The sequence below is a fragment of the Pelecanus crispus genome, chromosome 1 (assembly GCF_030463565.1).
Source record: "Pelecanus crispus isolate bPelCri1 chromosome 1, bPelCri1.pri, whole genome shotgun sequence".
Classification (NCBI taxonomy): domain Eukaryota; kingdom Metazoa; phylum Chordata; class Aves; order Pelecaniformes; family Pelecanidae; genus Pelecanus; species Pelecanus crispus.
This window is the reverse complement of record NC_134643.1, coordinates 41,310,423-41,336,054: the sequence shown is the minus strand read 5'-3', so window position 1 is coordinate 41,336,054 and position 25,632 is coordinate 41,310,423. Positions and strand designations below refer to the sequence as shown.

Below are 25,632 nucleotides of genomic sequence, written 5' to 3'. Positions count from 1 at the left end.
AACAAATGTCACAGGCACGAATATTTGATGATTGGCAGATAATTTGATTTGTTGCATAGGAATGGTATTGAGGTGTCCGTGTTTGGGTTTCTGTTATTCCCATGCATGCCAGTTGTTTGCTTAGTATCTTTAGCTAAATCATTTAAGTTATTTTATACACCTCTGTTTACCCACCTGAAATGAGTGGGTGAGATTATAACTGCAAAATGCCGAAGTAAGTGTACATAAAGAGCTATGATTTTCTGAGGTGTTTCTAAAGTGTCATTTGGAGAAGAGGGAGATTATCCAGATAAAAGAACTTACAAACTTTTTTTCTGTTTAACTTACATTTTCTTTACTTTTCTTCCTGTAAACACATAGAATTGCTTTTCTAAAATGGCACAATTCTACACAAATGCCTTCAGCTTTACTTGTGTTTACCCATGTGTTTACCCATTTACCAAAATGCTTTGTCCTTTGAATCATTTGCTGTGGCCATAAAAAAGTAGGAATTAAAAAGTCTGAATCAAACAGGAAATTTGTGAACAGGTGCCTTTATATTCCTTTTGTTTTCCAGTTCCAAGTGCGGTCAGAAACATTCATGTGTCGCCTAACGGCATGACAAACAGCCTGAAAGTCAGCTGGACTCCTGGAGGTGGAGATGTGGATTCCTACACAGTGACTATATTTCAGCAAAACCATCAGCTTGATTCCCAGAGTGTCTCCAAACACGTCTCTGAGCACATGTTTCACAAGCTGGAAGCTGGGGAGCAGTACCAGGTGGTGGTGCAATCTAACAGCGGCACCTTGCACAACAGCTTAGCAGCTTTTGGGAGAACAAGTACGTTTCTTTTGAGACAAGCAGCAAGCTGCATTGTGTCTTCCCACAATCTGACCCTTATTTAATAATGTTTATGAACCTACCATTGGGTATGGGAAGACCCAGACTCACAAGCAGTTTTTATCTCAAAGAGCGTGAGTCCTCACTCTTGCCAACACTTAGGCATGGCTCTTAATACCAGTGAGATCTGTCACATGAGTAGCTTTACCTGGGTAAATGTGTGTGGAATTCAGGTCCCCAGCCCAAAGTGTGCTTTTGTAGGATGAATGCAATTCCAGCCCTCCCCAGTCCTGTGCCTGTATCCATCTGACACATACATCTGCAGGGCTCCATGTAGCCAAATACTGTGTCCTAGCAGAGCCCATTGCATGGTCAAGGCTTGTTAGACAATGTATTGCCCCAATATACTGCATGTCAGGACACAAAAACAGTGGAACACCTTGTTTTTAATCCCTCTTCTCTCTTTAGCACCTGCATGTGTTTGCTGTGGCCTTGACTTTTGTGCAACAGCTGCTGGCTAACGTTTTCTATTCTGTGCCACTGTTTTGCACCAATTTACCACTTCTTTATTTTTCAGTTATTTTTCACATGCCTTTCTTAACTGTTTTGGTCAGTTCATCTCACTCTCCTGCTCCCTCTTTTCATGATAATTTATGTATGTCTCTTGCTTCTCCATGCCCATTTCACATGTCTATGATGCTCTGTGACTTCATCTAATTGTATTTATGTCTAGGAATTACTTGCTTGTGCAAACACATGCAAAAATATCCCTTTTCCTACAAATGAACGTGCAAACGTGTAAAGATATTCTCTATTAATTATTCTATTCACAGTTGAGTATTGAATGGTCCGTATTTCACGTGGTAATGTGCTGCCTTTAATTGTTGCTTCCAGTTCCAGCCTCCGTCCAGGAATTATTAGCCCATCATGCTTACAGCAGTCATTCCTTGTTAGTAACCTGGCAGAAGGCTCCTGGTGTAGCTGAAAGATATGACATTCTGCTCTTGAATGAGCAAGGAATCCTCCTGAGCAACAAATCAGAGCCAGCTACTGCCAAACAGCACAAATTTGAAGATTTATTAGCTGGGAAGAAGTATAAAATACAAGTTTTGACAGTCAGTGGTGGGCTCTTCAGCAAACGAGCAGAAACTGTTGGTCGAACAGGTAATTACAACATCTCTGTTTATTTATAGCTCCCTCAGTCAAATATCATTAAATAGATGAATCATCTGTATATCCTGATTCTGGAAAGATTCCAGTAGGAACAGACTCCAGATATTTATGCATCATTTTTCCCGATATGTGCTTGGTATGTGAATCTGAAATTTGTTAGCATAATAATCTGGCCATAGTTCATAATAAGGATATTGAACCAAAGTGCTGAATGTTTCCCCCAGTCTGCCTGTTATGGAACCATCTGAATGGTTATTGTCATCAAGTTTTTAATTCACAATCTCAAGACTCTTAGCGCAGGATTTGAAGTTAATGCACACCTCTAAACTTAGAGCCAAGGCTTGCAGTCTTTACTCAATTAAAGCTTCTTGTACAAACTAATGGACAGTTCTGTGTGAGCACAGGCTGGAGAACCAGGTCTGCTGGGAAATACAAACATTGTATTGGAGAGACTCAGTGGCACCTCATAAATGCCTTCCCCTTGGTTCCAAAAGTTGATGTTGACATTACTTAGCTGCTTGTGGCTTAATTGAAATGTATTCCAGCCATGAGTTATTACTTTATTAAAGGCTCAGCTTAGTGGCTAGACAATTTGATATTTACTCTTGCATTTATTCTTCTTCTCAGTTCCAGCAGCTGTCACAAATCTGAAGGTCACAGAGAACAGCACTGACCAACTGTCCTTCAGCTGGACCACCTCACAAGGGGAGCTTGATTCATATGACATCTTCCTCTACAACCCAGACAAGTCCCTTCATGACAGGATGTCAGGAGAGCAGCACCTCCAGCAGTGTTCATTCCAGAACCTGCGGCAAGGCAGGATGTATCGAATGGTGATTGTTACCCACAGCGGAGACCTCACTAATGAGTCATCTGTCTTTGGAAGAACAGGCAAGAACATCTAAGAAAATCATCCGTCTCCAGTGTGGTGCTAATGAGGGACACCAGTGAGCTGGTCTGAGTCTGATGTTCATGCTAGATTAGAGCAACTATTGGAAATAACAAAATTGGCTCTTATACATGAAAAGCATTAGATAAAGAAGAAGGTAAATTCTGAATGATGTGGTAACAAGAGGAAAAAATGAAGCAGTAGTTCCCAGGTACTCAGGTCAGAAGGACATCCCAATGTATGCTGCCTGAGACTTAAAGGAAAACAGCTGTCTCCCATCCTAGAAGCAATACTGGTCTGTGAGTGGAAAAGACAAAAGGCAAAGCAAGTAGGGTTAATGGGGTAGACAATCTACCAGTGAATTAAAACTCATTTCCCATGGGGAGCTCTGGCTGCAGCACCATGTTTGTTTAGCCACACGTGGGACGCAGAGGTTCCTAAGCAGCTCTAGCAGCCCTGACATTCTGTGAAACCTTTCTTTATCCTCTGAGGCACCATATAGGAACTGCTGTGTACCACTGCCTCTGCGCTTTCTTCAGCTACCTCAGAATTGGATGTTTCCAGACACTGACTGGGAAAAAGCTGCTTAACGTTTGCAAAACTATCTATTATAAACATTTCAGCCTCTTCTGGGGACAGTGGCGTTCAAAATAAGAAAGGAAACTATTGAGATACACTTCCTGATGCTTCCTGGCTTTTTGGCCAGCTGTGGTGGCTGTCTAGTTTATTACATGGCTGTCATTACAGGATCAGTGTAAGGTCTGCTTGACCTTGTTGCTTCTCCTCACCCTAAGGATGTTCTACATAAAGTAATATTCATCCCCTTTTTTTCAGTACCAGCCCCAGTTGTTGGTCTCAAGGCATCCAACCGAAACACAACAGACAGTCTGTGGTTCACCTGGGGTCCAGCAGCAGGAGATGTTGACTTCTATGAGCTGAATCTTTACAACCCAAATGGGACACAGAAAGAAACATGGCACAGGAAAGACCTGCAAGAATGGCATTTCCAGGGCCTCATTCCTGGCAGAAAGTACACTCTGGTTGTGGTGACTCACAGTGGTGACCTGACCAACACAGCAAATGCTGAAGGAAGAACAGGTAAAAGACACAAAAGCTTTGGGATTTTTGTTTAGTCCCATCTGTCAGAATTCATATTAGTTCACAACTATGCAACATACTTATTCTGAGGGAGGATTTATTATAAGAGTCATTGAAGGTATAAAGATAAAGGCTATGCTTAAGGGTGTTAAACCAATGGAGTGTAATTTTGTTCAGCACTGTTTTTCTTTCAAAGGAATATGTAATGTCTGTGAAAGTCACTACTGCCAGCACTGATGCAGTAACTGGCTGTGTACACAGGATAATACAAACGACTTTGTGATGCATGAAGAAAATACTGCATGTTTGATCTTATTTGTCTTGTGTAACAATTTGTTAAGAATCTTTTTCCTTTTTTCCCCCCCTTTCTGTGTAGCACCCAGCCCTCCTAACACTGTATCCTTTACTGATGTTGCAAACACTTCTTTATCAATCACTTGGCTGGGTCCTCCTGACTGGACAGACTATGACGATTTTGAGCTGCAGTGGCTTCCAAAAGATCCCCTCACAGTATTCAACCCCTACAGCAGCAGCAAATCAAAAGTACGCATCATCTATGGCCTGCGACCAGGAAGACTCTATGAGTTCAGTGTCAGAACGGTCAGTGGCGACAGCTGGAAGACATACAGTCAGTCACAGTCTGCAAGTGTGAGAACGAGTAAGTAACAATTTCCATTGCACCCTAACACTCAGCTGGAGAAGATGCAAAACTGTTAAATCTTACCAATTCATTTCGCAGTCAGTTATTTCCATTACTAAATTCATGAATGACTGGCAATAAATTCAGCTAGACTCTAAGCCCTTGCTGTGTGCAAGGTCAACTGTTTAAAGATTGAAAATGGACATGCGTTTGTAGTCTTCACATCCAGAGTGGGGCTGTTTGGTTGCACAGCCTGAATCAATCAGTTTCAGAGGTAAAATAAGGCTGAATATCCAAAATTCTCTGACTTTAGGGACAGTAGGATATTGAAATAATCAAAATGTTTCTGGATGATCAGACAGGAAGGATGAATGAAACCCTTCTGTACTAGATCTGAAACTGGAATCAGAGCATTTCACTGCTCTGCGTTTCTGTCATTGTCTGTGGATCCACATCATCTCTAGCTGTCTCTAGCAACCTCAGTAGCAGGCTGATTTGAAAAAGTGTCCTGGAATTGTAAAAATAACTGTGCCTTGGCAAACCCTTATGTCACTTGGGGTGGGATTCAGCTCCAAATTGGCATCCATGTTTAGTAAGCTGAGTAGCTCTTTAGACTTCATTTGGCATATTAATTAAAACTAGAGCATAGCTACCTATTTCACCTGTATTTAGCCACTTAAATGTGGGTGTCTGCCATCTGAAAGTGAAATCCCATCCTTGTTACATGTTGCATGTTGTAAATGATGCTCCAATATTACATGGATAAAGCATACTTTTGCGGTATGCTTTAGTAATATGGACACACCATATGCTACCCAGGAAACCAGATCAGTCATGAGATGACAGTGTTAGTACTGACTGATACTGTTGTCCACATGTAACCTCAAACAGGTTGTAACAGAGTTCTAGAAATCCATTGCTTTCCGGTGTTGCTGTTCTTGATAAGACTTCAGCAAGTAGTTTTGTTTGCTTGTTTTCACAATTACTGAAGCTTCACAAACCTGATGAGGCTGATGTCACTAGATCCAATTTCAGATGGCTAAAATGAGTAAGGCTGCATTGCCTAATAATCAGGCACCACACATTTGCAGGAGAGGTGGGAATTCTGGTTCCCAGCCTCCTGCTCTGATTAAATGGTTGATGCAGAATCTAGGGGCTGTGGGGTGAGCAGAGTGCATGATGCCTGTCCCTTTTCCCACTGAGCTTCAACTTCTCAACATTCCTCTAGAACCAGACAAGATACAAAGTCTTCATTGTCGGCCCCAGACCTCTACTGCCATTGCGTGTTCCTGGACTCCTCCTGATTCTGACTTTGATGGGTATAGCGTCGAATGCAAAAAATTGGACACTCGTGAAGTGGAATTTTCTAAAAGGATAGAAAAAGACAAATCTCTGCTTAATATCATGACCCTCGTTCCCCACAAGCGATACCTGGTGTCCATCAAGGTGCATTCTGCAGACATGACGAGTGAAGTAGTTGAAGACAGCACCATCACAATGATCGACCGTAAGTGGAATTCAGAGTTGCTGTGAAGGAAGGCAGTGAGCAGCAATAAGCAATTGCTTTTGTTGGTCAGACAGCAAAAGGAGTTCTGAACTCCACAATTGCCAGTGTGTGGCACTCGTAATCTGGTGGCCAAAATAGGATGAACCTGTCCTTTGGTCCCTGTTGTGACAGTCAATGCAAGATTTTAACTATATTGCCTCTCAGTACATTGCCAGACCTGCTTATGTGGCTCATTGTCCTGGTTTCGGCTGGGATAGAGTTAATTTGCAGGGCCACAATGCAGGGGCCTGAACTATTCCAGGGCTAAACTTCTCAAAAATGACAGGACAGGCAGGAGGCCTGTTCAGGGATGCCTCTATAGCTGCTTATTAAAAGCCACATTTGTGTGAAAAGCTATATTCTAAAAATTCTGTTTGGTTTGGGAGCTAGTGAGCTAAGCTACAGAGTTCAGTTACCAACCCACCTTCTCCCTTCCCCCATCAACTGCCTTTTAATTGCAACCATGTCATCTCCTTCCTCTACCACAAAGGATGCTGCAAATTCAGATGTAGTAAGAACTAGTTACTCGTGTCACAAGAAGTGAGACTGAGTCCTGTTTGAAGGTTAGCTGTTTCATGTTTGTTCTTACTTGTTTTGAACACTGATGCCCTCCCAGGCTGTGGTTAATACTGGAGGCTCTACCTCAAGGGAACACAAAAAATTGCAGCTGGGCTTTGTAGATCTAAGAGGTTTAGCTAAACAACATATAAATGTCTGAATTATTGGTTCTTTTTGCAATCTAAAACCTTTTGAAGTTTAGCCATCTGCTTACATATTCGATATGGTTCCCATACATGCAATATAGTTTCAGTAATACGGATTTTTTGAAGATGCAGCAGTGTAGATCCTTAAAATCCCCACTTCTGCTGCACTGGTTCTTTGAAGGTTTTTCCCTATGTACTTCGCTTTCCAGTTTAGTTCTGCTGTGTCACTGTTTGACGTATAGCTTTCTATCAGAAGAAGAACATTTCCTATGGAAATTCTGCAGTCAATCTGGAAGATGGTACCCTATAGTTGAATGCTGTGTCTGGCTGACTCAGGGCTGTTCCTCTGGAAAAGGAAGCAGAAATTTAGATGCTTAAAATAGGTAACTTCCTCTAGTCAATGTGTTTGTTACATGGCCTCCAAATACCTGGCTTAAACCTGTGTCATTTTCAGCAGCTACTATTTCTGATTTCATAGATTTAGCAAGACTTTAATGCATTTCCCTGTGGGCTTCTGCAGGAATTCCTACCAAGGAGTTGCCACTGTTATCAGTTAACTCGCTGCTGGCTTGTTTCATCCTTTGGCAGTTTCCCTGTGGGAGGTGAAGATACTTTCTTGATTGCAGAGAGAATAGAATCAGAGACTTGGGTCCAGTCAGCTGAGCTTTATTAACGATTGCGTTTCCCTTACTAGGTCTAGCTCACAGCAAATACATAGATAATGCTTTTCTCTTCTGTTTTTTCTTTTTTTTTATTACTCAGGTCCCCCCCAGCCACCTCCAGACATACGAGTGAACAAAAAAGAGGTGCTGATTACCAAATCCTCCATCAACTTTACTTTTAACTGCAGCTGGTTTAGTGATACTAATGGAGCTGTGAAGTACTTTACAGTGGTTGTGAGAGAGGCTGATGGTAAGTGTCATGATTTAATACCATTCTCTCTATAGCCTATAGGAGTTCCATGGGGAGGTATACCTCATCACTATACAGCAAAGGGGTTTTTCCTCATCTAGTGGCTGAGTTTCATAAAGGTTTTGTATCTATGCTTGCTCCCTAGTTTGGGGACTTAGGAACTCAGTCTTCTCCTCAGAGGGTCAGTAGCAACTGCAGAGCTAGAAGCAGTAGTTAGTTTCTGTGCTCTAGGTTATGGTCTCATGTATGTTCAGGAGCTTTCCACAGTAGGAGGCTTATGTTGGATGCCATTGGCAGTGGACACAGAAGAAACTGCCTTGCTGTGCACAGATCTCAAAAGGTAGTTTAAATGTTAGGTGGGAACACTAAAGCAACTCTTTGGAGAACCTCAGTAAGACCTGCTGAGAAGGCAAAAGTAGCATCTCCCAGGTGGCGTTTGCTTACTGAAGAAGATGACTTTGTGTGCAGCACTGTGAAGCAGAACAGAAATTGCCCTTGTAGCGTGCATGCAAACTTCCCCTTCTGCAGTTGACCTATATGCAACAAAACAGATGGATGTCTCAGCAATTAATACCTTGGTTTTAGAAGTGGCTTCATTTACTGGCATGCCAGGACATATTTTGTGACCCCTGAGAAAGTTTCTTAACATCTCTGTCCATCAGCCCTTAGGGAAAAAAAAAGCATAGATAGTATTTCCACCATCTGCTCTGTCATGTTTGTGCAGAGTATAAAGCTCTTTGAGGAAGGGACTACTCATTTCCATGGTTTTGCCTACCTGAGTCTTTTATGTATTATCTTGAGTTTCCATTCAGAGGACTCCTGTCATTTCCTATTGCAGCTTTCCTCTCTATACAGAAGACTTGTCAGTGTGTGGATTTTTTTTCTTTCGCTTGCTTTTTGAAGTAGCTGGTGGTAGGATCCAGGATTCTGGATCACAGAGATTCCCATCAACAGCACAGGAAAAAATGTCATAGCATTGAATTTGACCTGTGCATGCCTCTTGCGGTATTGTATCTGGAAAAGTTGCGCTAAGGTCTTGTGAGGAAATCTGTCTGAAGTTCCCCAGAAAAGTAATAGCAAGATCAGTACTAGAAACAAGGTACCCTAACCACTATAGCTTTGTATTCATAAGGTAGCCTGTGCAGCCTCCAAAGAATGCTAGAAAGTTGGATATGAATATGTCTGTCAACAGCTTGAGCCTATAAGCTGCATCACATTCGTGGCTGTGGTATGTAAACCTTCTGTCTTTCTCTGCACATGATGTAGGTAGTGAAGGACCAAAGCCTGATGAGCAGCACCCATTACCTTCCTACTTGGAGTACAAACACAACGACTCTATACGCATCTACCAGACAAATTATTTTGCCAGTAGATGTGCTGAAAACCCTGACAGCGACTATAAAAGCTTTGACATTAAGCTTGGAGGAGAAATGGAAAATCTGGGAGGAAGGTGTGATCCAGATCAGCAAAAATTCTGCGATGGACCTCTAAAGCCTCGGACTGCTTATAGGTTAGATTTATGTTGGTAGTTGTGCTCTGTCACATTATTGGGCATGATGCTGTCTGGATGCCTGATACACTTGAGCTTCTGTGGATAATTACTGGGTTGTACGGCGTTCTTTGTGTTTCACTGTGCATTTATAAAAGCTTTATACATATCCCTATTCCATAGGTATGAACCAGTCCTTCACTAGCGTGGGAATGATACAATTCATTATGCACAAAATTCAGTGCAGTGAATAGGCTTATTTGTTTCCCTCAATTTGATAGGGAGCTCTCCTATAGCTGCTAAATCTTTCTTTGCAAGACTCAAGACCATCAGCTAAGTCAGAGGAGTACTTAACAGGAGAAGGCAAGGATGCTTCGCTCAGTCTGTTTGGCACCACTACCCCACACCAGTTCTTTGGAACAACGTAGAAAAGCCTGGAGGTTATTCTAACCTGTGGCACTATCCCCAGGCTCCAGAGCTAGGCCTGGGTTAGCTGTAGGGTGTGGAAGAGGGTGACTGCCAAGACCGGGCTCAGGAGTTAGGCAGGCTGTGAGACCAAACTTGAGCTCCAGTGCAGCTCAGTCACGTCCCTCCCGTAGGCAAACATTCTCCCAAGAGTTCTGCAAGCTGCTCACTGGACAGCCACAAGGACAGAAGGCATGTGCCAGGCAGTGTACATCATGCCTCTCAGCTTCTTCATCAAGACAGTGCTACCCTACCACAGTCTGCTCTCATTAGAGCACATTTCCCAAAAATTCAGTTTGGGAAATACACATGTTACCAGGAGAACCAAGAGGACTGAACATTTTTCCGTTAGCACAGCCCTGTCCAGCCATGTGGAGGGAAAATATCTCCCCACTGAGAAGCGTTTCTGAGTCCTCTCCCCACTGCAGCTTCTGCTAGTCCTGTCTTCAGGCATGGTCAGGCTGTGTGTACCAGCAGCCAGAGCCCCATCTGTGGTCAATGGAAAGGTTTTAGTTATCTCTAAGGGACAAATTAGTTCTTACTTTTCTGCTGTTGGTTCCAAATATCTGATGAGCTCTAACTATAACAGTACTGTTTTTTTAGGATCAGCATACGGGCTTTTACCCAGCTCTTCAGTGAAGACCCGAAGGAACTCCCTAAACCACTCTTTGCAGACACCTTCTTCTCTTTACCGATCACTACAGAGGCAGGTTAGTTTCAGGCTTGTTTTTCAATGACTGTAGCACATGATTATGTATTGTGCTTCAGAACACTCTGGTATCTAGAACTATTTGCAAGGAGTGGAACATAAACAGATTGTTGTCCTGAAGGCTGCTCTGAGAAGAGGCTGGAGCCACAGCTTATCCAGCCTTAGTCTGAAAATTCAGTGGACTGCTTGATGGAGCTGCTGACAGTAGAGGAAAGGGTGAAGGCTCAGTGAAGCTATCAACAAGAAAACTTCAAAGTGCAAGAGAACCATGAGCGTGAAGCTATCACCAAGAAAACTTCAAAGTGCAAGAGAACCAAACTCCCATATAATGGGGCTGTGCTTTCTTTTACTGTGGTTGGGAGTAAAAGATTTTGCATAACGTTTGGAAAAAGTAAGGACAGAAAATCAAGGCCAGATTTTAGCGAAGTGTTTAAATGGTTTACATTTCCTTGTATTTAACCATTTTCTTTAGCTGATAATAACATATCTCCTGAAAGTTACTGATTCTTTGATTCTTCCTATCTTTTCCTCAAGAGATATAAATACACTGTTTTGTTTCTAGAGCCTCTGTTTGGAGTTATTGAAGGTGTGAGTGCTGGCTTGTTTCTGATTGTGATGTTAGTGGCTGTTACCGCTTTATTTGTCTGCAGACAAAAAGTTGGGTAAGTTGAGTCCCTTTATCAGTCTCTGTTATTGAAGTCAGGTCAAATTGTATTCATTTAAGCAATACAATATTTAAAGCGTAACTGTAAAATTGGAGGCATGCACTGAACTATTCAACAGATAAAATCTATGTCCCCCAACATCTGTACACACTAAGTATAGAACCAATGACTTACATATTAAGAGATCTGTATATTCTTGATTCAAATACCTACTGACGTTAGTCAGAATTATCTCATAGAGGATCCTTGTAACTTTTAGTTTTCAGTAGGAGTCTGAATATTTCTGAAAAACTGGTTTGTCATTCAAACTGAATGTCTTTTGTCAAAAATGAAATGTTTCAAATTAATTTCATGTGTACTGTAGATGGGAAGCTCTTGAAACTGTTCATTTAGACTTTGTCATTTCAGTTCAAAAATCTTAAGGTGTGACATCACCTCAGCGTCCAAAAGATTAGTTCAAACTTTACTGCTCATTTTTTTTGTTGATTATAGTTGTATATTTCACATTATAGATGGATCTTAAATAGTGAATTTTAAATATGTTTTTAAAAAGTGAAATACTATGTCTCAACTTTGAAAAAAGCTTTACCCATTTAAACCATTTTGCATGACTGAAAGAGATATGACATTATTGATATGAAACTCCTTGTGGTTTCTGAAATTAAAAAATTCAACATTTCCATTACATAGGAGACTCTGAAACTCAGTTCTTTTACTGATACCGGATTAGGTCTATTTTGTTTTGAATTTGCTTTTCAGATGCCAGAATTTCACATGGAAAAAAACCTCTTTTCTGACTAGTTGTGGCTTTTAGCCAGAATGGCTTTACCCTTTAGCAGTGCTATTCTTAGGCTCTATGAACAAATTCAGTGTATTCCTCTATATGCCATCCAGACAAAAGAGGCATAATTCGTTAGCAGTAGTAAATAAAGTCTGGTTTTGCATGTATAGACCTGTACCATCTCAGTACATAGTGACATATAGAGCATGAATAGAGTCCAGATTGATGTGTTTTCCACCTTGCACATCTCATTGCATTTTTTTTAGTGTAGATAAACTTCAGGTAGAGTGTGGTTTCTTGTTGTGAGTTATATAGCCAGGAGGACTGCAAGTACCGGTATGGTTTTCCCTTATCATATGTAAAGAAAAGTATTCTCTGAGGGAGGTGTGTTGAAGGAGCAGATGGCAGTGAAAGGATGAAAGGCAACACTAACCGTATGGAGTTCGTACCACTTCTGCAGCTGTCGCAAAGCCCACTGTGGTGCTGCCACTTACTCCTGCTATGAACCTGGGCATCTCCTACAGGCCTGGTCTGCAGAATCTGAAAATCTACCTACATGTTCCTCTCGGCATGTAGAGAATCAACCAATTTAGGGCCCGTCTTAACACAGGACACCCTCCCTAATGATAGGCTTGGCTGTGAGTGTTTCAGAGCAATAAAAAATTCTTATTGCCTGTGCACATGCATGTGCTCCGCATCACTATTACCAAACTAAAATACAAGAAAACTCTGTGCCACAGCTAAGAGCAGTGTCACATGATCAGAGCCACAAATCAAAACAGACTTTCTCAAATTCCTTTTTCTCCATCTTAATGATGTAACTTATTTTATTGGTAGCTCTTATCAGCATCAGAACATAACAGTAAAACAGAATACCTTCCTTTTTATTCCAGCAATGGCCACGAAAGACCTACAGCAAGGCTGAGCATTCGCAGGGACAGGCCACTGTCAGTCCATCTGAACTTGGGGCAAAAAGGGTAAAATCAAAAGTTTTGTTTCTAAGAGCACTATTTTAACATGGCATCATGGATGAACAGTCACATCTGATCACTCACTGATGAAGTGTTTCTTTTTCTTTTTGAAATCGTTTCTAGGAACCGGAAAACTTCCAGGTAAAAAGAAAAATTAATACCTAAAAAAACTTCTTGATAACCAACTGGATAAATTATGACTGTGATTCATCCTATGATTTTCTTCCTCCTGTTGAATATTTTAGTCCGATCAAAGTCAGTCATTTTGAAGCACACTTCACCAAACTTCAAGCAGACTCCAACTACCTCCTGTCCAAGGAGTATGAGGTGGGATCCTAATCTAGGCAAAGGACTTGCTTTATAATGGGGCGGGCTGGCTGAATCGATGGGTTCATGCGTTAGAAAGGCCTCCATTTGTCTTATTCACACAAATCCAAATAAGTTTGAGAGTCTCACCTGAACTCTACTTGTCCTAATGCAGAAACCAGCTCTTCATTTGGCATAGCATCTTCTGGTTGGCAGCTTCTGCCTGATGCCTGTCTGGCTGAGGTCAGGAGCATTCATTTGTGTGGCACATCTGTGTGCTAAAGCATGGAAAGCACCTGCCAGCCATTGTGCTTGCTTTAAACCAATATGATTAGCTGTTTAATTTCAGTTTGTTCTTTTAAAAAAAACACCCATTCTCTGTCCATGGCCTTTGAGAGCTGATAAGCACTGTGTCCCCCTGTGATGTCACATCCTTTCATTATTTTCACCTCACGTTTTATTCCTTCTTTTTTTTGCAGGACTTAAAAGATGTGGGTCGAAACCAGACATGTGACATAGCACTTCTGCCAGAGAACAGAGGGAAGAATCGATACAATAATATATTGCCCTGTGAGTTTTAGGTTTGGTTGTGTAATATTACATCACAACAGCTATTTTTCACTTTTTTCAGCAAGCCTAGTTGAAAAGAGACTGCAGCCAATCCCTTCCCTCCTTCCTGTCAGAGATGAAATACCTCTGCCAGCTCAGGTTCTGGTGCTTGGAGGCAGATGATGTATGGCCCTGAATGGTTTCACACAGACCAGTAATTTCATTTCACAGTAGAGATGTAATGACTAGCATTCAGTCTGGAGAGAAAAAGTTCCAGCTATTATGGGCATTCGGTCACTGCTGATAACAAGGATAGTAGAAATAACAATAGGGTTGTTTATGTATAGGGTGTCATCCATTCAGTGCTTTTTGACAACCTTGCCGAATCTTTCTTCTTCGGAAGACACAGCAAACCTACTATACAATGTAGAGCTAGTGTGGTTTTGCATGGTAAGACACACTGTGAGGTTAGCCCTGTTCTCCTGAAGCAAGACCTGTCATTGAGAGTTTCCCCCTTTAATCTCCTATCTGCCAGTTTTGGAGGTAACACATGCTGTGCATCAAGGAGGAACACCACATGACTCACTGCTCCAGATGCTGCCCTGCTGCTGGATGTGGTATGTGCTTGGAGCACAGCCTCACAGCATCTCCTGTGTTCTGCCTCCCATGCCGGGCTGGGCAGCATGCCTGCGATGTACAAGGAACAATGCCTGACTGAGACCCAACATGGCATTATCTCCCAAATCAGTGACCTGGCACTCTGTATTTCTCTGTAGTGTTGGAGATGCCACTGGTCCTAGGGCAGACGGTTGGCCTGCTCACACATGTTAGCTTGGGAGCTGTGCAGACCACTGAAGCGCTACCGCTCTTTCAGTGGCAGTGCTGGGCACTGCTCTCCAGTACAGCACACTGCTGTCAGGATCAAAAGAGGATGCTGCTGTGGCTCTTCTGTTGCTGTAACAAATCCTGTGCAACTCATCAGAGGAATTTTTGGACATTCACTGCTTCCTTCTTGCCCATCCATCTCCTAGTCTTTGGAACACTCCACAGCACTCATGGATGAAAGAGCCAGTACAAATACAGTTACTCCTCTAAATTAGCCTTCCATATAAAATCCTTGTAATAGTGCTGCCAGTCCTTTTACAAATGCATTTCTGTAAATGGGAGAGGGACTGAAAATCAAGACCTAGCCATAAGCCTCTTGTAATCAATTTCTTCCTAGATGATACGTCAAGAGTGAAGCTTTCCAATGTGGACGATGACCCTTGCTCAGACTACATTAACGCAAGCTACATACCAGTAAGTGACTCAAGGATGGTATTTGACAGTCCCCCCTCTAGTGGTAATTTGTCCTTCATCTAAAACTGAATATAAAGCTGGATGCTTAAGGCTGCCCTCCCCCTTCATTTATTCACTTGAGCTACAAGTCTGAGAACTCATTTTGTGGGTGTGCTGAAAGACTGTGTCTGACTGCCATTAAGTTAACTGTGAGTGATTTAGCCAGCACTTAAGGACACTTTCTTGGATTGCTATAGTTATGTAAGATAGCAAGTCTAATTGGCCAAGGACACATTTTTAAAGGTCACTGATTTTATACAGTGTCCACAACAACTGTAGCTATCACTGCAGGTGGCATCCTCCTTGTGGAGCTGTATCTCATCCTGACAGTGTTGGCACCTTGCAGGATGGTGAAACTGGCTGAGATTACAATAATGCCCTTTGCCAGAGAGTTGTGACTGATAATAGCAGTGGCTTTAGCAATCCAGATTTCAAGCCAGAACTAATTTATTAATTAGTTTTAATATTTAATTAATAATAATAATAATTTAATATTTAATATTAATATAAATTAGTATTAATAAATTAGCCAGCTAATTTATTAAAAACAGTAAATAAAACAAAAAACCCTAGTAGTTCCAAAATTCCTTGAGACTGTGCTGAACACAATAGAACAATGAAAAGCTTTCACTGCCACCAAAGGAACAGTATTTAGATAAACTGCTGCAGTCTCTTCCTTCTCTCTGCTCCAGCCAGCCTTCTGCTTCCATGTCCAAGGCAACAATTTAGCTCTCAAAACTATTGTCCCAGCAAGGGCATTGTTGCTGCAGAGCCCTGGCTGCAACCCCGTGGCTTGTACAGTTGCTTGAAGATCTTTTTTTTCTGCCTTTATGGAAACTAATGGGAGTTGTCTTTACTTGCAGGGCAATAATTTCCGCAGGGAATACATAGCGACTCAGGGCCCCTTGCCTGGTACCAAAGATGAGTTCTGGAAGATGGCATGGGAACAAAATGTTCACAATATTGTCATGGTAACCCAGTGTGTTGAGAAGGGCCGGGTAAGCAATGACTCTTTTTTATTATTAATGACTGTTTTAACATCTAATAAAAGTTTATCCTTATTATTTGCATCACACTAATGCCAAAGGCCCCAGTCAAGGAGATATACAGTAAGAGAGAAGAGGTATAATCTAAAGACTGGTAACAAATTAAGGCTGTGAAGTGAGGATGCAGTGAACATCCCAAGATCATGCAGCATGTCAAGGCTAGAGTTAGGAACAGAGCTCAGTGCTTCTGGTTTCTAATCCAGGACTTTGCTCACTAGTACTAATATAATCCCCTTAAGCATACAGAAGGACAACCACCAGCAAAAAATGCATATTTATCACATCAACTCCAATCAACTACTACTTTAAATATAAGCTCCAGAGAGCAAATGTTGATCATTAAATACATGGAATTCTCTCTGATGCATAAGCCCTGATGTAGTAAGCAAAGACACCACTCATGCACTGAGCAGTCTTACTGAGTGCAAGTGTAGGTAGGTTATTGAGCTGTCTCAGCAATCCATTTCCCCAAGTATGACCACATCCTGCACCCTTTGTAAGACAGGGACTAGGTCTGTAAAAAGATTAAACCAACTTGAAGTGATCATCTAGTGGCACATATGGGGATATTTCCTTTCAGTTTACCATTTTTTCTTGATGAGATGGTGAAAGCAGATGCCGGACAGGCAGCCACCTGTCTCCTCCTGCACCTCACTGGCTCTGAGTACGACCTCACTGTCATATCTCAGCAAGAGGTGGGGAAGTGGGCAGTGGAGGCCTAGCTGTCATCCAAGCAGAGCTCTGAGAAGCGTTGGCACAGAGAATGTTGTGGCATCCAGAAGAGGGCGTCAGTGAAGTACTTCCCATTCCCCCCCATCACAAACTTCTATGATGAGAACTTCCACTTCCCAGCCCCTCCCTTGCCCGTTCCCATTCCAAGCCCTGTTTGTTGAGCTGATATGGCAGGGGGTGGCATCTCTCTGAATTCAGCTGCTGCTGTTCTTCCTTCATCCTCAGGCACAGGAGGTCTGAAGTCTGCTTCTGCCAGTGCTGGATGGAGGCATTGTTTACAGCTCTTACTGACACTAAATCTGTCTTTTTCTGTGTCCCTGCAGGTGAAGTGTGATCACTACTGGCCCCTTGACCAAGATTCCTTGTACTATGGAGACCTGATCGTTGAGATGCTGTCTGAATCGGTGCTTCCAGAATGGACAATACGAGAGTTTAAAATCTGCAGTGTACGTTTATGTTCATCTTTTTTTTTTTTTAATTAGCTTAAAAACACCTGCAAGGCTAAATTAGGAAGATTTCTTCTGCTGTAGCACAGTTGCATCATGCCCAGCTCATCTCTGGTGGCAGCTGTAGCATTTGCCCTGAAGGTGCATGTTATGTGTGTCCCCTCCTCTCTCATCTGTTCTGATGACCCACACTTTTGTATCCCAACAGGAAGAGCAGCTTGACTCAACGAGGCTCATTCGTCACTTCCACTACACTGTCTGGCCAGATCATGGTGTGCCAGAGACCACCCAGTCCCTGATCCAGTTTGTCAGAACTGTAAGGGATTATATCAACAGGACCCCAGACACAGGACCAACTATCGTGCACTGCAGGTATGTGCAGCAGCAAAAGGTCAGTGGCACAGAGCCTTTGTGCATACCCTGGAAAAGATCCCAAATATTCATCTGGGTTAGTCCATGGGCAGCCACAGAACCTGAGAGATAGCTGATGGGCTTAAGTCTCCAGATACATCAGAGCAGCATTCCCGAGGCACATGCACTCGCTCACAACCTCACCCTAGAGATGCCCCAAAAATGATTCTCAGAGAACCACTGTGTCTCCGTGGGACCACTGGAGAGCACTAAAGGTGTCAGCAGCTGCCACTGCTCATAAGCTTTTGCATTCTTAAATTGCCTGTGTGCTGCTGTTGTGGCTCAACATCTGCATCACAAAGGGGTGTTCTGAAAAGGTAAGATATACCCACAGGTGAATCTGGCTGTGCATGGATGTTGAGACTGGCTGGCACATCCATCCTTTCCCCCATTCTGACTGAGGCTCCGTCTCCTTACTGCCTTTGCATGCTCTTCTGCAGTTGTGCCATCCCTGGCAGCCACAGGGCTGCAGTTTTTCTTCTGCTCCGTGATTCACCCCTACACATGTATACAAAAAAGGCAAAACTGGACTGCCTGATCCGTGATCCACTGGCCAGCTGCAGCAGAATATAGGGTTACAGAGAGAGAGAGAGTGCAGTGTGGTGCTGCATGTATCTTCTGATAAAGCCATATGCTCACTGGTACTACCTGAACGTAGTATCTGACCGCTGCACCCATTATATGGGCTGAGGTGCATATCTTACATGACCCCACCTGTGTCTGCCTGTACATCATGTGCTGCAACATGTCAGATGTCTGCTGTATCAGTGGCAGATCAACTTTCCTCTTCCATGCCTCCCGTCTCTAAACCCCACCTCCCAGCGTTTCAGCTACTGGGGACTCTGGGATACTTTGCTTTGCTCTGCCCTTTCATAAGGCACAAGCCAACTTATCTTGTAGAATCAAACCTACTGGTTCATCCCTGGAGAGAAGTTTAAAAGTTACAGTCAGGTGCAGTTTCTCAGTGTATCTCAATGACTGAATTAATCCAAAGTAGAAAGCAGTATGGGCAGTAGCAGAGATACCTCTACCATCGCTATCCTTTCCTCCTTCCTAAACAAATTCTGCCATAAAGTATTTGAAGTCCCAGAGATGCCGTTTGAACAATGAGCTTCTCACCCTGGAGATCTGAACTTTACAAAAGTATCACATGAACATAGTGAATGCTTTGATCCATCTCCTTTTAAATCTTTTGGGTTGTTTTCTTTTGCAGTGCTGGTGTTGGCAGGACTGGCACATTCATCGCACTGGACCGAATTCTGCAGCAGCTGGATTCAAAGGACACTGTTGACATTTATGCAGCAGTACATGATCTAAGGCTTCACCGGGTTCACATGGTTCAGACAGAGGTAAGTTTTGGATAGCGTACAGTACAGCAACACCAGCTGCAGTATATAATAATCAGTCTCTCATCTTAAAGGCTTTCCAAGCACTTCACAGTAACTCCACTGTGAAATACTAGTTAGATATATTCTAGCTCTGTGAGACTTTCTAGTTCAGGATTGTTTCCGTTGGCTCTCATACAGTGGGTCTAAACCATAACAAGTGGTAGTTATGTTTCCTATAGATTTCTCCTATTGGCACTGGCCCACAATCACCCCAGCAGTGTTATGCAGCAGACGCTTAACAGCCCATTGTTGTTTTAGTGCAGCGTCCAGGAAATGAGCTTTGAGCAGAGATAGGTCCTTCAGGGATGGGTTTGGAATACAAGCCTAAAACAGACAGATAGGTCAACATAATAGGGAAAAGGAATGGAGGGCAGAGAAAATTAGATGTACATAATTTTAAAACTCTAAGCACTGTGACCTTGTGGCTTTGCAGTTCATTTTTTATTGAGCTGCTCTGTCATTTTCATTAATGGTATTGGAAAGCTGATCAGCATTCTCCTAACATACTATGCAAAAGCAAGTACATTTATTCTCGAAGTGCAGAAAAAGTACATGTTTGGGATTTCTTTCTATGCTTTTAAAACTGCGAGAAAATCACTTTACACTAATAGCAGCTAAACACTTAGGAGCTGATTTAATAAAGGTGAGTTGTGGAGGCAGTCTTTACATTTTCCCTGTGAGCCATTAATAGACAAATCAGAACAAGTTTGATGGGTCTGCCTGTGGCTTGATACTAATGGAGCTCTTTGTTGCAATTTGGAAAGGAAAATATCAGTGACAGCACTTCCTGATAGATGTAAAAGTCACACATGGGTATAAAGAGAGGCTCAACTGGGAATGCAAAAGAGAGATTTCCTGGAACTATCTTAGTCACCGAAGACCTCCTGTTGGAGGGGAGACAGATTCTTAGCTTGGTCTGGGCATCCTCAGAGACAGATCCATCTCACATTCTACATTCCCATCAGCCATAGTCAGCAAAGGCAGACAGGCATCTCAGGAGGATGGCTCTTTTTCCTTAGCTGGAAAAAAGAGGCAACTACCTCAAGAGCCTAAATTTGACACCAGGCTTATAGACAACTACATTTGTGTGATACAAAGCCCACCTTTGAGATGAGCTTGACATGACATCTAAGTCAAAAGGCAGCCAGACCCAAGCAAAATATCTACAGCAATAGCAAGAAGCACCCCGCTATGCTACTACCAGCACTACATGCACTCCTGCCCCAAACCAGCAGTGGCTCAAGTCTTACCCAGATCGCTGGTGTAACCAGTCCTGCCCCTGGAAGAATCCACAACCAGCATCCCAGAGACAGGGACAGAAAGCTTTTGCAGCTCATGCATACTCACTCCACTTGAGCTGTAACATGCTTGTAGGCTGACCGTGTAGCTGTGTCAGTGCACAGCCACTGAGCTGCTGTATTCTCAGCACATTTTACTAATCTGAACTGTCAGTTGCATCTGTATATGGTTTCTGATTTGGAACTGCCTTTCATCAAGGTAGCTTGGAGCACAAGCCATACAATCTCTCATCCTCCTGCAAGAAAATGACGTAAATTTATCCTGGAGTTTTATGGTGATTCAAAGTTTGCAATGAGCAGTGAATTATGAATTAATTCTTACATACCTTTTAAGAAAAAGTGAAGGAGGTGGGGAGAGGGGGAAGAAAAGATTTGCTCCACAAACTCCATTTGATATGTGTGAGGACCCTAGTTCCTGGTGTTATCGTTCATGTCTTGGCTTCCACAGTCTGTTTAGGGGTTGAGATAAAAGCTAGGTCCCCATCTGTTGATGCGGTGGAAGCCAAATCCCACTGGGGAGCACAGGCCAGCAGATAAGACTGTTTGCAATGAGGTGCTCCAGCCAAAGGTCACAGCACATAATACTTGACATTATGCAGTCACAGTAAAAGAGCAGCAACAAAACACTGGCCCTGCTTCAGACTTGGCTGCAGAGACTGTAGCTGGAGACATGCAGGGGAGTGAGAGGAAACTGTGTCCATCAGCTCAAAAGGCAGTGGGCTCAGCACAGCAACTGTAGCATGGGCAGAGAAGCTGTCCAACATTTCAGTCCCAAATGGTCCCTACCAAAGGAAGTCTCTATGCCCTGGCTGGCTTTCCACCGAATTGGTGGGTAGGGTGCAGGATTCTGCTCCACAGAGGCAGCAGCCATATGTTCATAACAGCAGATGTCCTCACTTTCCCAGATCCAGAGCACTGAGAAAAATGCACAGAGCAGTAGCTCTTGTGAAAAACAAGTTAGGTTGGGGGAGAAAATGCATATGCTTATTGGAGAAAGTATGCCTTTGAGATAAAGTAATATTAGCAAGGTACACCTTGATATATAAAGATGCTCAGCCTAATTTTGGGGTACCATGCTACACTAATCAAAAATTATAATGATCCATGTCATAAACAACAAAGAGTAGCAAAGCATGGGGATTTAACAATCTGTTCTATCAAGGTAGTTTGATAGTCAGTAACATGCTGACCCTCCCTACTTTGGTTGTGAATGTCATCTTAGCTCCCTTCTATGAAAGGCACTCTTCAGAAAAGACAGTCTGTCATTCTCCGCATAGTCAGAAGCAATCTTATAACTTACAACTTGGATCAAAAAAATACTGCTTTTGCCAGAAAATTTGGGTTCATCAGTTCTATGAAATATTTATATATTGTGATAAAATTCTGTGGAAAACACTTCTGTTCAGAACAAAAAATCAGGAAATTGTTTGTCTCTTCTGTGTGCTTCCCTGTACATATTAATTGTTACATGTACTTTATACCAAAGCATTCAGAAGTAGTAGCTATCCAACACAGCATCATGTCAAATTATGCCTTACAGTTGATAGAGGTTTCACTCATGAATGATCCGTCAAAACATATTATATTCATTTATGTTTTACTGGTAGCATTTCTAAAAACAGGTGATTGGGTGATCACAAAAGTTTACTATATTACTAGTGTGAAAAGGACATTAATTCTAGAAGCATATTTTAATTTTTAACATCACCCTTGATTTTGTGTGGGGAGTTGGCCTGTAATGATTTTTCACAATACAGAAAATTAAATTACAAAATTTCCCAGAGTGACTTAAAAAAAAATTCTTTTACAGTGTCAATATGTATATCTACATCAATGTGTGAGAGATGTGTTAAGAGCCAGAAAACTTCGCAGTGAACAAGAAAATCCCTTGTTTCCAATATATGAAAATGTGAATCCAGAGTATCACAGAGGTAGGTGCAAGTTTAGCAAATTGTAAAGTGTTTCAAATGTAATGGCTCATTGACAATGTAATTGAGGGAGCAAATTGTGCTATCCCTTGCCATCGATATCTGTTCTGTTCCTGGACCTTCATTTCTTCACTGCTCTGCTCTTGTCACTCTTGCATTTGCATCTTTATTTCCTCCATTAGTAGTCACTAGAATGTCTCTTCCTGCTCCTACCTTACCTTCATGCTCTCCCTGTCTCGCACTTCATGATTGCTGTGCTGTTGGGGGAAGTGAACCTCCTTCCTATCGTGATATTGCCTTCACCCTTTACCTCGCCAGCATTGACATCACCCACTTGTAAGCCCACTGAGGCCACTGGCTGGGCTCGCTAGTCTCTTCTGTCATTGATGGTGTTCAGCTTCTGTCCTGAATCACCCTCATTTTCTGTTGACTGTGTAGGTGGCCTTAGGAGACTTCCCATCTAGCTTGACTGGATAATGTAGGTGTCCAAGGCTGTGCTCTTTCCTCCTCCCAGAACTCTGCATCCTTATAGGCTCTTTTCCCTTGCCTGTACCCAGTCCTTTGGAGGTATGAATTGCAGGACCAGCAAACCTGGCACTAGCACTGCCCTTCACCTCCTGTTCTCATGGCTGGAGGACCAGTCTGGAGAAGCCGTAAGCAGAGGTGGTCTGTATGTCCTGGTAGAGCTGATTCCTAAGGGCTGTGCAAGTTTTCAGAGTCAGACAGGAGGATCTTAGTAGCTCCTCAAATTTGGGCATTGGCAATTGACATTGTATGATGAGAGATCAAAATAATTTTCTTGATCTAGACATAGAAATCAGAATTGTCATCAACAGGTAGAGCAGGATTGGAGGAGGCCAAGGACTGAAATAACTGGGGTTCCGCAAGTTGGGAGTGCTAGCAAAAGCAGAGGTGGGATCTGCTCTTTAGCTGTCACATCAGTCACCAGCCAGTGCTGCTGCTGCACAACCACCTTTCAGAGCACTGTAGACCACAGCTGGCAGAGCTGAACATGAAGCCGCCTGGGTTGTTTTATTTTTTCTAATCTCACTTTTCCTTGCTTTCAGATGCTGTTTATTCAAGGCACTAAGAATGTTACAGACAACTGCTTTTGTGACCACATTTGTTAACTAGGGGTTTTGTTTTGGGTTTTTTTATGTATGTATTTCATGCACTAGAAAGGTGCCAGACTTTTCTGTTGAGACTGTGTATAATTTATTGGTCTGGTGATTTTTTTTAAAGATATATAATTTAAGTGTAATAGATATTAATGTATATAATTGTATTTTGGCATTATGTAAATATGTATTTTTTCTATATTGTTTATATTAATATTAAGCTTCAGATAATACTATTTTTTTCTTATCACAGTTTTTATGAACTGTTCTACATAAACTATTTTAAATTGTATGGCTAACAGGACTGCTGCGTTTGGGGCAGGTTATGTATTGGCATGTAACACACAGGAAAAATCCTATAAGGAGAACCTCATTTTTTTTAACTAGTTCAGTGTTTGTGAGAAGAAATAAGCTACTATTAAGCAAGGGAACAGTAGTCCTGTATAGGAATTACAATGCTACTCTACACTTTAAACTTACTGCTTGTGATCTGACGAAAATGGGTATAACCCATAACACAATGACATACCTTTTACAGAACTCATTAACAGCAAAGCAAAACAGGGTCCACCTCACTAGAAGCAACTGTTTCAGTCTAATGTGACATAGTAGAAAAATATCAAACAACACATGCTGCCGTGAAGTCTAGCAGACCTTTCCCCCACACACATGCTTTGAGGGGAGACAGGTCACATTCTGATTTCTTTACACTGGTTTAAGAGAGCAGAATCAGACCGCAGCCTGTGTCTGTGCATTTTCACTTGCGTACAATTATAATAAGAAAGGTGTTCAAGGAAACACCTCAGACATTCATGTTAACAGACCACCTGTAAGGATGTGAAGTCTGGCAACTTCCAGAGCTCATTAAAAACAATGCTGGACCATGACAGCTAAAAAAATAGAGAGATTATAAACGTATTGAAATAAAGACATGTAAAGGTATATATCCGACAGTTTACACAACTGGCTTCAGCCTTAAGCTGCTTGCAGTATAGCTGCCTTGGCCTAAGTGTTGGTGTCCTTCAAATGCCACTTGCTTTCACAAAGGGAAAGCATGGCTCCAGCATGTCCGCATAGAAAGACTCCTCCACTTAGATGTTGCCTGATGTCATCACCACAAGGGCAGCTGGAATAGGAAAAGGCTCATCAGTAAGCCAGGGGATGTAGGCTGGCAGGGCTGGCATTTAGTGATTAGCGAGAAGTGCAGTCGAAAAGCACTCACCAGGTATCCTGCCCAGCCAAGCGGATTAGGCACATCCTCTGTCCTCTGCAAAGAGGCTTCTCATTTGAACACTCTGTTCAGCTATTCTTTGTCTTCATAAAATGCTCTTCAGACAAATAGGGAAGAGGCAGTACACAGTTCTTCACCATCACAAGAAGAAGGAAGGGCTTGATAGTTCTCCTTTTATATATCTACCCATACTTTACCTAGAGAAAACTTAGCCTGCTGCTGAAGACAAGTGCCTAAATTCCACTTCTGTTTTGGAGCGAAATAGATATTTCTGAAGGCCTCCAGGGAACCAGCCAATACACCTAAGTGCCTAAGGGAGGAACTGCTGTGGCCCTATGCCAAGACTACTGTGATTTCACCGTGACTTATTGGAGCCACACTCTCCTTGCGGTAGGAACACCTGCCTGACAGTGGCTGAAGAAATCTGCAAGGCAGCTCTGACATAGTTTTCTTAAATCGTTCCAAAGCAGAACCAGCAGGACTATGCACATCCATGTCACTCTGGTTTTCCTAGAGAGAAGGAAACAGCCTGATAGTCCCTCTTCCTCCCTACTCCATCTGGAGTCTCATCTTTTCTTGACCCAATATCCTCACATGCCTCAGAAGCCACCCTTCATATCAGCTTTCACAGCTGCTCAAACATGTAAGCTTGGTTAACCTTTTAGGTGTCTCTGTATGAAAACACTGCTTATTCCTCTTGTACATCCTCTTTGGCCCTAGACAAACCTCAAAATTCACCATTCTTAGCGGGATCTGAAGAAGAAGGGAACTAGCATTATAGTGGAAGCCATTTTCACAGAGTGAAACCACAAGCAAAATGTGCAAGTTTTCTGCAGGCCCCTTTTTTCTCTATTTCCTTTGCTAGATAGATTGTAGGTTAGCAAGCAAGGACAAACAAGCATGGCAGCTTTAGATCGATCATTGACCTTGCTAATAACAGCTGAACTTAGGCATCATGAAAATTGCCATTGTGTTACGT

General features: G+C 42.4%; 1 protein-coding gene across 3 annotated transcripts in view; it reads left to right on the top strand.

Annotated features, from left to right (window-relative positions):
• Nucleotides 1-23,394, top strand: part of PTPRB (protein tyrosine phosphatase receptor type B) — a 61,834-nt gene extending 38,440 nt beyond the window's left edge. For 2 of the 3 annotated variants that reach the window (XM_075718926.1, XM_075718932.1), the window contains 21 exons: nt 557-820; nt 1,715-1,984; nt 2,621-2,884; nt 3,717-3,980; nt 4,357-4,638; nt 5,849-6,127; nt 7,633-7,782; nt 9,049-9,292; nt 10,340-10,446; nt 11,008-11,107; nt 12,785-12,868; nt 12,986-13,003; nt 13,108-13,189; nt 13,648-13,738; nt 14,940-15,016; nt 15,919-16,053; nt 17,157-17,279; nt 17,488-17,651; nt 18,904-19,039; nt 22,187-22,307; nt 23,372-23,394. In XM_075718926.1, the coding sequence (XP_075575041.1) occupies nt 557-820; nt 1,715-1,984; nt 2,621-2,884; nt 3,717-3,980; nt 4,357-4,638; nt 5,849-6,127; nt 7,633-7,782; nt 9,049-9,292; nt 10,340-10,446; nt 11,008-11,107; nt 12,785-12,868; nt 12,986-13,003; nt 13,108-13,189; nt 13,648-13,738; nt 14,940-15,016; nt 15,919-16,053; nt 17,157-17,279; nt 17,488-17,651; nt 18,904-19,039; nt 22,187-22,307; nt 23,372-23,394 (3,278 nt within the window). Of the gene's footprint in view, nt 1-556; nt 821-1,714; nt 1,985-2,620; nt 2,885-3,716; nt 3,981-4,356; nt 4,639-5,848; nt 6,128-7,632; nt 7,783-9,048; nt 9,293-10,339; nt 10,447-11,007; nt 11,108-12,784; nt 12,869-12,985; nt 13,004-13,107; nt 13,190-13,647; nt 13,739-14,939; nt 15,017-15,918; nt 16,054-17,156; nt 17,280-17,487; nt 17,652-18,903; nt 19,040-22,186; nt 22,308-23,140; nt 23,173-23,371 lie in introns of those variants that run through there. The other variant, XM_075718919.1, reaches the window with a different exon arrangement.
• Nucleotides 23,395-25,632: the final 2,238 nt, after the last annotated feature.